General features: G+C 48.6%; 2 protein-coding genes across 5 annotated transcripts in view; one reads left to right on the plus strand and one right to left on the minus strand.

Annotated features, from left to right (window-relative positions):
• The window catches only part of fbxl17 (F-box and leucine-rich repeat protein 17), a 215967-nt gene that overhangs the window by 199623 nt on the left and 2989 nt on the right, over positions 1-13355 (minus strand). The window contains exons 1-5 of one of the 2 annotated variants that reach the window (XM_035435911.1): positions 8890-9226; positions 4795-5624; positions 4362-4484; positions 3587-3844; positions 1622-1753 (exon numbers count right to left, since the gene is read on the minus strand). In XM_035435911.1, coding sequence (XP_035291802.1) covers positions 1622-1753; positions 3587-3844; positions 4362-4484; positions 4795-5604 — 1323 coding nt within the window. In that variant the 5' untranslated portion in view covers positions 5605-5624; positions 8890-9226. Of the gene's footprint in view, positions 1-1621; positions 1754-3586; positions 3845-4361; positions 4485-4794; positions 5625-8889; positions 9227-13355 lie in introns of those variants that run through there. The other variant, XM_035435910.1, reaches the window with a different exon arrangement.
• Positions 9537-13331, plus strand: prxl2c (peroxiredoxin like 2C). Of its 3 annotated transcripts, none has more exons than XM_035435921.1 (6): positions 9537-10074; positions 10618-10686; positions 10920-10973; positions 11535-11587; positions 12036-12170; positions 13045-13187. In XM_035435921.1, exons 1-6 carry the CDS (start codon positions 9898-9900, stop codon positions 13049-13051), a joined length of 495 nt encoding a protein of 164 aa, XP_035291812.1. In that variant the 5' UTR covers positions 9537-9897; the 3' UTR covers positions 13052-13187. The 3 variants fall into 3 exon arrangements, with proteins under 3 accessions (XP_035291812.1, XP_035291811.1, XP_035291810.1); XM_035435920.1 differs by having other exon boundaries at positions 9541-10074; positions 11539-11587; positions 13045-13331; XM_035435919.1 differs by having other exon boundaries at positions 9545-10074; positions 11482-11587; positions 13045-13331.

The raw sequence follows: 13355 nt of genomic DNA on the forward strand, positions 1-13355 counted from the left end.
GACAAAACATGTGGCGATGCCCTGTAATCAGACACAACCTGTGCCCTCTGTAGGGAACCGTAGGCTCATAGGGATGGCATCCTTTCCCTCCGATACGAACCACGCCAGCCGTGCCAGCCTTGGCTGAAACACAGCGCGCTTTGTTTTCACGTACGCGTAAACTCAAACAGGAATGAGCAGGCAAACAGCCGCAAAGAGCGTGAAAATCTGCTGATTTCCGAGTCGTTTTGTTTCTCCAGGAAGAGAAAGAGAAAAAAAGGCTTGTTCCCCCCCACCCAGGCGTGACAAGCGCTCTTTTTTATCAAAAAAAAAAAAAAACTAGTTCTGAGAGGGGGATCGATGCCGAGCCGGTCCGGCTGCACGCTCCGCTCCAGCGGAGGGGAGGAAAAGCCCCGCGGATTTTGGCGGCTCGGACGCCGGGGGGGGGAGGGGGGGGTTCCGGCGAGGAGCTCCGCGCGGACCGGCAAGCCGTGACCGCAGCGTTTACGGTCCGTCTGCACCCCCAAACCGGGAACCCGAGACCCCCCCACCTCCCCCCGGTGCTCTCACGGTACCCCCCGGTCTGTTTCAAAAAGCGCTGGACCGCCCGCGGAAGGACTGCGTGTTCCCCGGTCCCGTTGCGTGTTATTCGAAAGTGGGGGGGGGGGTAGGGAAGGGAAGGGGAGGGGGGCAGCTTTGAGTTTATTCACTTTGAGCTTCCACTTCCCCTTTCATTCGAAACAGACTTATCACCGCCACGCTCTCCGCCCACAGGAGAAACAGCTTCTATAGAATCAAACACCGCCCCCCCCCCTCCAGACCGCTCCAACTAAAACTGTTTCAAGTTACAGGACATCAAGCAGAACACCCCTCACCCCACCCCCCCCCACCCCACCCCACCCCACCCTTCCATATGATCTCACCGAAAAAAGCCTTTAAGAACCGCATTAAGAACAAGCACTGTGAACGCTACAGCCCTCGGCAGACTGGGCACCCCTGTCACCAATAAGAGCAGGATGTGCAGATCTGCTCAATTACACCTTCTCATGAAAGCGCTCATTCCACCCAGTTAATCAGCGTGCTGCGGCTTTATGGAACAGACTGACTGATTGGGGAGGGGGGGGGGCGGTGGTCAGCAGGGACCATGCTCCACCTAGTGGACAGCAGCGGTAATGCTCCACATACGCACAATAACAAGACGATGCTCTGGAAACTGGCGGGAATTTCATTAAAGACGTGACCACAATATTATAAGTGAGATGAACAGGGCAGAGGTGCTACAGGTGAGGTAAACAGGACAGGTAAGAGGTAGGCCTCATTACAGGTGAGATAAACAGGACAGGTAGGAGGTAGGCCTCATTACAGGTGAGATAAACAGCACAGGTAAGAGGTAGGCCTCATTACAGGTGAGATAAACAGCACAGGTAAGAGGTAGGCCTCATTACAGGTGAGATAAACAGCACAGGTAAGAGGTAGGCCTCATTACAGGTGAGATAAACAGCACAGGTAAGAGGTAGGCCTCATTACAGGTGAGATAAACAGCACAGGTAAGAGGTAGGCCTCATTACAGGTGAGGTAAACGGGACAGGTAAGAGGTAGGCCTCATAAACAGGGACAGGTACAGGTACAGGTAGGCACTCACCAGCTTGTTCTCCTGCATGTAGATCCTCTGCAGTTTGGGACAGCCCTGGGCCAGGGCCTCCATTCCCACGTCGCTGATGAGGTAGCACTGGCCCAGGTGGATGTCCCGCAGCTCTGGGCAGCACTGCCCCAGCTGCGCAGCAAAAACAACAAAAACACAAGCATCTGATTGGACAGAGGAGTCACTGCTGCATGCTTTACAGGCATCTGATTGGACAGAGCAAAAACAACAAAAACACCAATTTACAGGCAACTGATTGGACAGAAGAGTCACTGCTGCACGTTTCACAGGTGCACGATTGGACAGGGCAGCTGCGTTTCGAGGTTGGGAAACACCCTGCTGTTTGAAACGTTCCCTAGGCAACGCTACGCCCAATCAGCACGCACGAGGCACAGTCAGGACTTAATAACGTGGAGAGTTTTAATGAGCCGTTTTCAGCGAGACCCACCCTCCACAGCCTGCCACGATCATAGCTGGATTACTGGAGAAGTAAATTAGGAAACAGAATAACACACTCGCGTAATTGGAAAGATTAACTCACTCGGGTGGTCTGTCAGGAGCCCGTGTCGTGTGTGCGTTACCTACCCAGGGTTATCTTACCGCTGCAGCTACTGACTTCAAACCACAGGCCTGACGCACTGTGGACATTAATGACGCTTATCACTAAGAGTAGGGGGCTCCCCAGCGTCCTGGATAAACCTCCAATCTGGCCACCTAGTCATCCTCCGGTTTAATTGGCTCAGTAATTCCCACCCTCTCTATACCCAGGAGTTAATTGGTGGATGTTCTGCTGTAAAACGGCTGCCATGCATCCATCAGGTGGGGGGCTGAGCAGAAGTAATGGTGAAGCAGAGTCGCCTGCTCTGGACTGTGGACGGTTTAGAAACACTCAGGCGAAAGGCGCTATATAGGGCGCTGTATAAAGTCCAGGGTGATGACTGGTTTAATCAAAGTCATTAAGACAGTGTTAACATCAGAAGTGCTGTGGCTTTAAATCAAGCTGAAATAAACAAATACAACTGTGAAAAAGGTACACCAGTCTGAAATTCATTACAGGCAATTCACCAGCCAAAACCAGGTTTGCCCCTTTGATTCGACCGGAATTGAAATTAAATTCAGACACCAGACGCATTTTTACGCAACGAAAACTCACTGAGCTTATGACGCGCCACACACAAAAACGGTTTAGTACAAAACAAATGATATTAGAATAGCAATTTCAAAGAAGCACGGCGGTGTTGCATTTTTCTATAACAGAGTCCAATGAAATATCGAGGGTTCGCGAACGCTTCAGCGAGTACGAGAGAGACCGGCAGACGGTTATAAACGCAAGACAACGCGCGTGGGGGTTCCATTAGCGCTGAGGGCGGATGAGAGCACAACGGCGGTAAATGAAACCGTGGCTCGTATTAACGGGTTTTTTTTCCCTGATGACCTTTTGAACACGAGACTTGCGCATCAGATTAACAGCACAGCGCCAGTAGAGGGCGCATGCGGGTTTGAGTCTCAAGAATACAGCACGTACTCAGGAGCGCAGCATTATGGGATATTGAGTTTTCTAAAGGACTAGTGAGAAGGCTACAGGTTCTGGCCTTGGTAGTCTGTATCACTGAGAGGAACCTGTATATTTAGGAGTGCAGTGGGTCATGGAAAACACTTGAGACAGCAAAAAAAAACAGAACTAAAAGCGAGAACTATACAGCTGTGGTTTTCATGCAAACCGTGGTGGCAGTGTTACAAAAACAGTTACTTTCATCAGAACACAGGTGAATTTAAAGGGCAGATTTTGAAACGTCCCGCGTTCCAAAGACGCAGTATTCTATGCACTAGCGCGACCACTGCCACAGTCTTAGAATGTCTATTGACTAGCATGGCGTTGTGGCCTCCCCCAGACGACACGCTCAAATCTGGGGTTTTTAAAAATAAACGGGGATGGTTCGAGCTCAGCCCGGGGCAGGGACAGACCTTCTTGAGCGCGTCGTCGGTCAGCTTGTCCTGGTTGCCGACGTGGGCCTTCTGCAGCAGGGGGCAGTGGGCGGCGGCGGTGGCCAGGGAGAGGTCGCTCAGCTGCTTGCAGCGGTAGGCCGTGTACTTGAGCAGCCCGGGGCAGTGGGACGCCAGCACGCACACGCCGTGGTCCTGCACGTTGCGGCAGTCCGACAGGTTTATCTCCGTCACGTTCAGCTTCCAGGAGGCGATCTTCACCAGCAGCTCATCCGTCACCTGGGAGGGGGGGAGAGAGAGAGAGAGAGAGGGAGGGAGGGAGGGAGGGAGGGAGAGTGTGCGTGTGTGTGTGTGTGTGTGTGTGTGAGAGAGAGAGAGAGAGAGGGAGAGAAAGAGAGAAAGAGAGAGAGAGAGACGGAGTGTGTGTGTGTGTGTGTGAGAAAGAGAGAGAGGGAGAGTGTGTGTGAGAGAGAGAGGGAGAGGGAGAGTGTGTGTGTGTGTGTGTGTGTGTGTGTGTGAGAGAGAGAGAGACAGAGAGAGAGAGAGAGAGAGAGAGAGAGAGGGAGGGAGAGAGAGAGACATTGGAACAAAATCACACAAAACCACACAAGCTTGAATGCTACCATGGCCATTAATTGTGTCTTAGGTGTAATTGTGAAGCGTCTCATTCTTAACTGCTGTGGAAATATCGATTATATGAGAATAAAGCAACACGGAATTGAGGTGGAGAGAGGGAGAGGGATAGAGGGATAGAGGGAGAGGGAGAAAAAGAGAGAGAGATTTTCAGACGCCCTACCTGCTGCAGGCCGCTAAGATCGATCTGCTTCCAGAACTGGAAGTCCAGACACAGGTCCCTCCAGTACTTACAGACCAGAGACACGCTCAGACACCGCTCCTTCACAGAGAGGTGCGAGAACACCTGCAGGAGGACCAAAATGACATCATCACAAAACAGGTAGGGCACAGAACCAGAGGGGGGGGGGGGGCAGAGATCCACGACCCCCACTGTCCTGTGCTCTCAAACAAACTCACTTTTTTAACTCACATTGCCACAGCTTATGGGCTACATTTCCCAGACTTGTTCCTGCCCCCACCCCGCCCCCCAACACCACCCCCAACGCCACTCCCACCCCACCCCCAACGCCACTCCCGCCCCGCCCCCCAGCCCCACCCCCCAACACCACCCCCAACGCCACTCCCACCCCACCCCAAAGCCACTCCCACCCCACCTTCAGCAGGATGGAGGAAGGCAGGTGGTTGATGCTGGAGTTGTCGGCGGAATTCTCCCCAGGTTGGGCGTCGCCGTGGGCGTGGTCCTGATGGCAGGAAGGGGAGGAGCTCCGGGGCGTGGCCGCAGTGGTGCTGCCCGTGCTCCCGGGGCTCTCCCCCGAATCTGTGAGGGGCCCCGTCCCGCACACGCCCTCCGAGGTCGACGAGGACGACGATGACGAGGACGACGAGGAGGATGAGGACGAGGACGAAGGCAGGGGGCAGAGGGGGAGCTGTCGGTGGGCGGCGGCTGCGGCAGTGTCCCTGGCCCCGCCCGCTCCGGCCCCGCCCCCGTTCTCCATCACTTCCTGCAGGGCGCAGCAGCGCGGCTGCTTGCAGGGCGCGCAGCGGCGCACGTCGGCGCACTTCCTCTTGCACACCATCTCCGCGTACTCGCAGGCGGGCGTGGCCCGGAACAGGGCGCGCGGCACCACCAGGCGGGCGGGCACGGCCGACAGCCCCTCCCAGATGGCGAGCTCCCGCGGCGACAGCAGGAACTTGGCGCAGTCGTCCGGCGAGCTCAGCGCCGCCAGCCGCTCGGAACCCGACCCGGACCCGCTCACGACCTCCGACCTCTGCGCGTCGTCGTCCTCACCGACGCCGCCGCCGCCGTTGCCGTTGCCCAGGCTCCCGCTGTTGCCGTGGACGATGAAGCAGAGCATGCACGGCCCCTGCAGGAAGCAGTTCCTCTTCTTCCTCTTCAGCAGCTTCCTCTTCCTCTTCTTCAGGCGGTTACCGCGGTTACCATTTTTCGAGAGGAGATGGCCCATATAGAAGACTCTGGGAAACTCTAGGAAGAGTCCAGAAGAAAACAATTTACTCCTTTTTTAAAAATGGATTTGTCTGGAACAAAGACACAATTAGGTCGGATTACATTAGCCTTTATTGGCCATTTCTGTGGAAACTAGCCCAGGGCCTCATCAGAAGGACGTGCATTCAATTGTTAACATAAATGTCAGCATTTCATGCACCGGACACATTTAGCCGTGACTAATACTCATTTCCAGCCCCACAGCAGGTAACAATCAACACAGGTACACATGAAAATAAAATAAAAAAATCACAACTCAGCACTCAAACAAGATCATGAAAGCATGGATGAAAAATGACCCCCCGCACACTAGCAAAAAAAGAATAAACGGCAAATTAAATCACTGTCCTTAAAGGACCCATTTGACAGGACGGCCATTCAATCTCTGGATTGAATGACAGGTGGAGGCACACCACGCTATATTTAAACCTCGATTTCCTCATCTGTCCCAATGTCGAGGGGCTGCCCTGAAACTAAGCACAAAAATTGGAAAGATGTCGGTGCTCTAAGATTGGATTGAAAGTACCGCATATACACCAGAGACAGACAGAAAGATAAAAAAACAGCACCGGGCTTCAATGTTTCAGTCACACTGTGTATCAGAACACAGCAGCAAAACCACATAGCGACCAAACAAACCAACGTCATAAAGCCACCCACAATCACAGAAATATTGTTTTAGTATTTTATTATTTATTATCACAGGCCTATGGTGCTGCTCACCTGGTCTTCAGCCTGCCTAAACTCAAACATGCCACACCTGTTCAGAGAATCTTCCACCAACGTCCAATCAAAATCTCTCACACTGGCATACTGAGCTGCTATTGGCACTGAACATTCAAATCTATAGATAACGGTCACACTGTAACCTCCAATCAGACCTCTTTTCTCCCTTTTTTTCGTTTTTTTCCCCAGGTTGGGGAAACGCCCAGTCCCGCTCGCGCCGCCACGCGCCATCGCGACCTCGCCCGTCGGCTCCGAAACGCCGCAGGCGAGCACGCGTTCTCCGCCAGGAGTGGGCGGGGCCAGCTGCCGCTGGCTGGCGCAGATCTGAGCCGGAGGACAAGCCCGCGAAGCTCCGGCTGACTAGCAGGGGTCGCTGGTGAGCAATGAGAGCCGATCTCAGCTAGAGGACCAGCCTGCGAAGGTCCGACTGACCAGCAGGGGTCGCTGGTGAGCGACAAGACGGCTCTCACATGGGCGAACCGACTCCCTCCCTCCCTGGGCCACCCTACAGCTGGTTATGCACGAGCGCTGCCTGGCTAATGGCCACAGCTGCCACTGGCACGGTCACTATTATTAGCCCCATCGCTACTTTTCCCTCCACTTTCTAAGGGCCTAAGAGTTCACAGTTTCACAACCCAGTTCTGAATCCGTTAGGCAGAACTGTGTGATACAGGGCACAGCGAAGACTATTGCCAGAGAATAACGCCCAACACTTCGTCCGCAACATCACTACATATGTGCCTCAGACTCCCGTCCTACCAGCAATAACCCCACGCTTACAATAACCTTACAGAAACGGAACCCACCTACGGCTCAACGTGAAGCCGTCGCCATACGTCCTCAAAGGCATGAGGAGCAATGCTGTTTTCGCAACAATGTTATTCGCTCAATTCAACTTGGGTCTCCAAAAATAACCATTACTGGCCACCCAGAGCAACAGACCAGAGAGCAGCACAACTGCTTCGCTGAACAAACCGGCGGGATGTTAAACATTGATTATTTCTCCAAAAAAAAAAAAAAATGAAATCACCATAGAGGAACAGAATGCCCTCCCAGAGAGAGAAAACAGACAGGGTCTGCAGGAGCAGAGGTTCTCCCAGAACCCCCCCCCCCCCCCCAACAGGACCTCAACCAGACCGTGCAAGAGGTCCAAACCAGCCAAAGAAATCAATGTTTCCATTGAGGCACGGAGAGACAGCTGTCGATGGAGTCCGCTCTCCACACGCTTGCTGTCTCTCTGGGGACTGTACACCCAGCAGGGAATTCCTGCTGTTTGATTCCTGACCTTTTCCACTAGTGTCACTCGGGATAGAAGTGTCTGTAAAACACCAGCAAAGTACAACTTTATATTTAAAGAAGCAAACTCCTCCCCCCACCCAGGCTCGAAGGGCCCATCAAACGTCAACATTTTAAACTGTGGAGTCAAGGACTTTAGAAATGCATTTGTACATGATCACAGCTGAACAGTCACGCTAAAACCTGCACTATTTCAGACTGTCAACTTTGCTACGTCTGCCCACATCACAACCAATAAGGACCAGGCTTACATTTTGCAGAAGGATATTTTTTAAAAGTTCATATTCCCTTCAAAAATAAATACAAATACGCTTCTCAATCACTCTAAAAACTAGAAAGCAGCGGTCTTGTCATCACTGGGCATCAGTACTAGAATTGCCTTTACTTACATGTTCCTCAATGTCGATTCCAATGACAATGGAACATGTGCGTTCTAGGAGCAGCTAAGTAATGAACTAACAAAGACAGTTAACCGAAATCTCGATATTCGTACGGTACACATAAAAAATAATGTCAACGGGTGCGCAGGTCCTCTGTAAATAGACAAACGGCTATATTGGTCGCATGCACGCGAGACAAAGTGATTTGCGGGACCAGCTGAAGTTGGCATCGAAGTCGCGAGCAGGGAAACCACCTGCATTGACTTGCCTTCTGGATATTTGCGGGGGGGCGGGGGTCTTTTTTTCCGGCACACAGTGCCAAACCATTAGACAACTATATTTGTCTTCTGTCCAAGTGTTGCAGACACTATGGCGAATACCAGACAGGGATAGCTATGAAGCTGGCTGGCTTGTAGTTGCCTCTAGCCATACATTACTTGGTCTAGCTAGCTGAGTAGCAAACCTAATTTCATAGTACATAACAAACATAGTTTCTTAAGTAGATACACTTTGCTGGTCGCATAAAATTGTCCTTTACTGATGCAATTTAGCCAGTTAGCCGGATGACTGTAAACAGAGAAACATTTCATATCACGTCAAAATAGCTAGCTAGCCAACCAGATAGCTTGTTATATAGAATGCGTGGTCAAAAAAGAACAAAATTATGTTTAAGTACATAGCAGAATAAAAAAATGGCCAGGGTTTTAATTTTAAGATGGCTAATAGCATCGAGTAACCAGTACGAAAACAACTTTCAAACACTGGATTTCAAAGGACTGGAACAAGCACAGCTAGCCAGCTAGCAAGTCTGATATTGATAGCTTTTCCAGTCGCCTCCTCACCAGTTCGCGCGGTGCCGACCACCTTCGTCTCGTTCTCTCATAATCTGCGCGTGCTGTACAGCCAGGCAGTCCAGAATTTTTTGACACGAAACGTAGTATCAACAAAATTTACGAATATCCACACATCAAATAGGGGGGACTGATGTCTCCAGAAAGAGTTCCGGTATGGGCAATTGGACGGAAGTCCTGCCCCTCCTCGGTTCATCATTGGATAACAGCTTGTCCTTCATCGACGAACCCGCATTTCTGTGCGTGTGATTAGTGGAGAGTTTCTGTCGTTCTGTGCTGTACGCCTTACTTGCGAACGAATGTGTGCTGTCCATCACACAGGGACACCGCTTGGCAACAAAGTAGTTTTGCATCTCTCCAGAGTTTCCCAAATGTGTGTTTTGATGTTTTTTGTAGTCGTATAATTACGAGGACATTTGTTATTGTTTGCCAGGGCGGCTACGTATATCATATGAAAAAAACTTCATCTTTCACGCCTGACAGTCGGGTGTTGCTGCCGCCGTCTGAGTGTTGCCATGGTATTGCAAAATGGAAAGCTGCCGTCGCCTAAATGTCACACACACAGACACACAACAAAACTCACACTGACAGGTCGGGCATCCAGTCCCTCTGCCTAGATCCTGAAGATGCAATACATGCACAGTTTGTCCCACGTGCCCTAAATTTGGCTACTTTAATAGACACCGTCTTCTGACCTCGGCTATTCCAGTCAAGTTCAAGAGAAACTTCAAAATTGGAAGTTAAACTGTAGAAGTCGCGTTTAAAGACGCAATCCTGCCGTTTACTGTACACGTCTTAGGCCTACTGTGCGACATAATTGTGACAAACTACTAAACTGGAGCACGAACCAACAACAACAAAAAAATAATAATTTTCATAAAAGATTCTACATAAAAGTGGGCGTGGAATCGCAGTTCCTGCAGGGAGATGGGTGGAGAGCCCTAAAATAACCTGCGGACTTGTCATGGCTTCTGGAAAAGTGCACTCTAACCAGCTACAATGGCGACCGGACCAGTAACGCAGCAGATCGTCAGGAATCAGCAGGGGACGCAGAAACCTCCGGCAAACGTGCACCTCTCGGACGTCGAAGACTGCCTGGTATACGATCGGTATGGAAATGGTATTCCTTTCGGAAGATTGTATCAAGATAAGACATCAATCATCGTTTTCGTTAAGGTAAACATTTGCTTAATCTGAAATGTATCAGGATATGACAACGCTCATATGAAAAAGAATTGATAATCACGGCAACTGTCAACATTAAATGTAGCCTATAAATGAAACGGAAAAGTAATCAAACTTGTTATAAATTATTTTTGTCGATTCATCGGTCTCGTGAGTTTTTTTCCGAATTACTTTCCACTACGTGTCTGTCTGAACGAGCCTCAGGAATTTGTTGCTGCCTGGATATAAAGTCGCTTTCATTAGCCTAATAGCCTACATTTAACGGCAGTGAAACTGAACTGAAGAATTGTGGGGGAACGTGGTCGACCATAAAGCAAACATTTATTAATCTCATAAATATCACTTGAACACCGTGGACGCGCTTTTACTGAGGTCATGCACAACAGAAATGAATCGCAGCCATCAATTTTATATTAAAAAAATAAATAACGTAACTAGGCGGGGCAGTGTTCGGGAGCCGGCATAAATTTATCGTGGTCCACTACCTTGTACATCCAAAATGTTTCCAACATTTTCTTATGTTTATTCTTGCAGAACTTCTTGTGCTACACGTGTAAAGAGTATGTTGAGGATCTTGCCAAAATTCCAAAGAAATCGCTCCTGGCAAGTATAATGGAAACAGAAACTTTTGGTTTCTTATTGTGCAGTAATTTCATTGTGATCCTCTAGACTATTCAACTAAAGTTATTTTAAGGATCACACTCAACTATATTCAGTCACTGAAGAGGAACTTGACTTCAGCAATTAAAGACAAATCTATAAAGCAGTCACATCAATGGGTGGGTTTACCAAAAAATAAATTGTAATTTTTTTTGGTTGTTCCTTTGTTTACACAGAGTGCTGATGTCAGATTGGTTCTGATTGGACAGTCATCTCACTGTCATATAGAGGTACAGTATTTAAGTCTAAATTGTTGACCCAAAGCAGTGGCACATATTTTTCTTTCCCATTATGCATTATTTAATTAATAGCAGGATGAAAACAGCTATACTTTTACAAATATAATACTTAGTCTTTCAATAGATCAATGAAATGTCTGTGGCAGGAAATCTTTCACAATAAACAGTCCTACTCTGAACCACTCTTTACTGAGGGTAGCAGTTTCCTGTTTGATCACTAGAGTACAGCATATTGTTGTTGGTTCATGCCCTTAGTGACCCTAATTGAGGTCAATTACTAAAAAAAAAGTTCTTTAAATTGTGCAGGTAAATATCCAACTTTATCACTGTATTTATACTTGGGACCAGTGCAAGAGGCTTTAAAGGACTAATAATTATTGATATATTATATTTATTAATTTATAATTTAATTACCTCACCTCACTTCAATTTCTAAAGTCGCAGGTTGCTTTTTTAATTCAAACACTGTGCATTATTTTTAACTTCTAATATGTTTTAGCCATTCTATGAATTGACGAGATATCCCCATGAAATATATGTCGATCCTGAAAGGAAAATTTATACCACACTGGGGATGAGAAGAGGAGAGGCGTTTGCAGAATCAGGTAATAATTCTACTTAACAGAGGCACAGGACGCGATACTCAAAGTGCTGCTCTTCGGATCCTGAAGGTTGTGGGTTTGAGTCCCGGTTAGAATGTTGTCATTCATTCACTTGAAAATGGCTTTCCACCTCACGTACTCCACATGAGAAGTCTGTCCTCCGCCAAAGACGGTGTAGTGAACGCAAGTACGAAGCGCAGATTTGCAAACATCGTTAATCGCATTTAACATAGCAGCATTTACCCTATACACGAGTTACAGATTTGCTAAAATACTGGACCCTCTCACACTACAGGCAGTAGTATTTTTTTGTGTATTTTTTTATATTTTATATTTTCCTGTCAGTCTTCTCCCCGGTGTCCTGTCTGAAGTCCAGTGTAAAAGCTGAGCCGTTGTCACTGCCCCTCTGGCTGTGTGGTTTATCGGTATGCCTCTGCCGTCCTGTCCCCAGCGTCGCCGTCTCCGCACGTGAGATCCAGCATGCTCCGGGGCACCGTCGGCAGCCTGTGGCGGGCCATGAGAAGCCCCGCCTTCGATTTCCAAGGAGACCCCCTCCAACAGGGCGGGGCCATCATCGCCGGCCCGGGTAATTCGGGATTAGGGAAGGGGCGGGGGGCGGCTATTTCGCAGGCCAATCCATTTCATGATCCTCCAGCCAGGTTCTGCACTTCTGCATTGCAGTCAATTAAGCCAATCACATCCTAATGTGATATTTTTCTGAGGCATCAGCAGGGGATGCAGACTGAGTGCATCCTAAACATAGTACTGTGATCCAAGATAGAACTGAACCAACATTGTGTATACAGCCCTTTAGAAAGCTAATTCAGGATATTTGGTTGTGGGGGGGGGGGAAGAAAACTGCATACAGACCAGCCCCCCAGGACTGGAGTTGCACCCCCCTGGTATCCGGTATCATACCGAAGATAACACCTGACCAATCCCTCGTTTTTCATTGGTTGTCATCGTCGTGGTTGGCCTGGGCTACCAGTGGTGGTTTTTCGGTCAGAGCAAGCATGATGGGAACTTCTATCGCCCTGACAACAGCCACAGAGCTTTGTCATCTTTAATATAATTTATGTCGGTGTGTTCCGGGATAATTTTGTACTTATTATTTATGTGATTTAATCCGTGAGCAGGTAATCAATTTAGCTGGGCTGTGTGTGCTGCTCTAATGTTATGGCTTAATAAATTAGTGTTTTTAGTGTTAGCAAACAAGCTTAGAATTTTAAAAGGCTTCAGATACCCCAGATGGCTTTATTGGTGTCTACTGCATATATATGCCAGAAGATCTACTTCGCAAGTCAAGTTTTCTTTTGTAGTTGTTTTGCAAAGATGGGTTTAATTAGGTTTTTTTGCGGTTTACTAACTGTATTTCAGACACCAGAAAGGGATCTGTACTGCACCACAAGATATGTTTTTGGAAACCATTTTGTGTATTTATTTTATTTTTTCCCCTGCAGGTTCTGAGGTACATTTTGCACACTTTGACATGAATCGACTGGACCATATGCCTATAAACTGGCTACTGCAACTGGCCGGAGTGGAAACCGTTGACTTCAGCGATCAGCCAAAGATAATCCATGTTTGAAATATGAAATCTATAAAGGGCGAGGCGGGGTGACGGTTAGGGGCGGGGCAACTGCAAGTAAACACAAGCGTCTGCTGTTAACTGTACATAGGACTATTTAATTGCGTATTAAAGCTATCCTTTTTCACTGGAGACTTCAATAAATCATTTTTGTACTCATCTGATTGTGGAGAAGCAATGTTA

This window comes from Anguilla anguilla, chromosome 10, assembly GCF_013347855.1.
Source record: "Anguilla anguilla isolate fAngAng1 chromosome 10, fAngAng1.pri, whole genome shotgun sequence".
Taxonomy (NCBI): domain Eukaryota; kingdom Metazoa; phylum Chordata; class Actinopteri; order Anguilliformes; family Anguillidae; genus Anguilla; species Anguilla anguilla.

What these genes read in the sequence shown, in the direction of transcription:
- prxl2c (XM_035435919.1), top strand. Translation starts at nt 9,898, where the DNA reads ATGGCGACCGGACCAGTAACGCAGCAGATCGTCAGGAATCAGCAGGGG. An exon ending in CAATCATCGTTTTCGTTAAG is followed by an intron (nt 10,075 to 10,617) that starts GTAAACATTTGC and finishes TTATTCTTGCAG; the next exon opens with AACTTCTTGTGCTACACGTG. An exon ending in AGAGGCGTTTGCAGAATCAG is followed by an intron (nt 11,588 to 12,035) that starts GTAATAATTCTA and finishes TCCTGTCCCCAG; the next exon opens with CGTCGCCGTCTCCGCACGTG.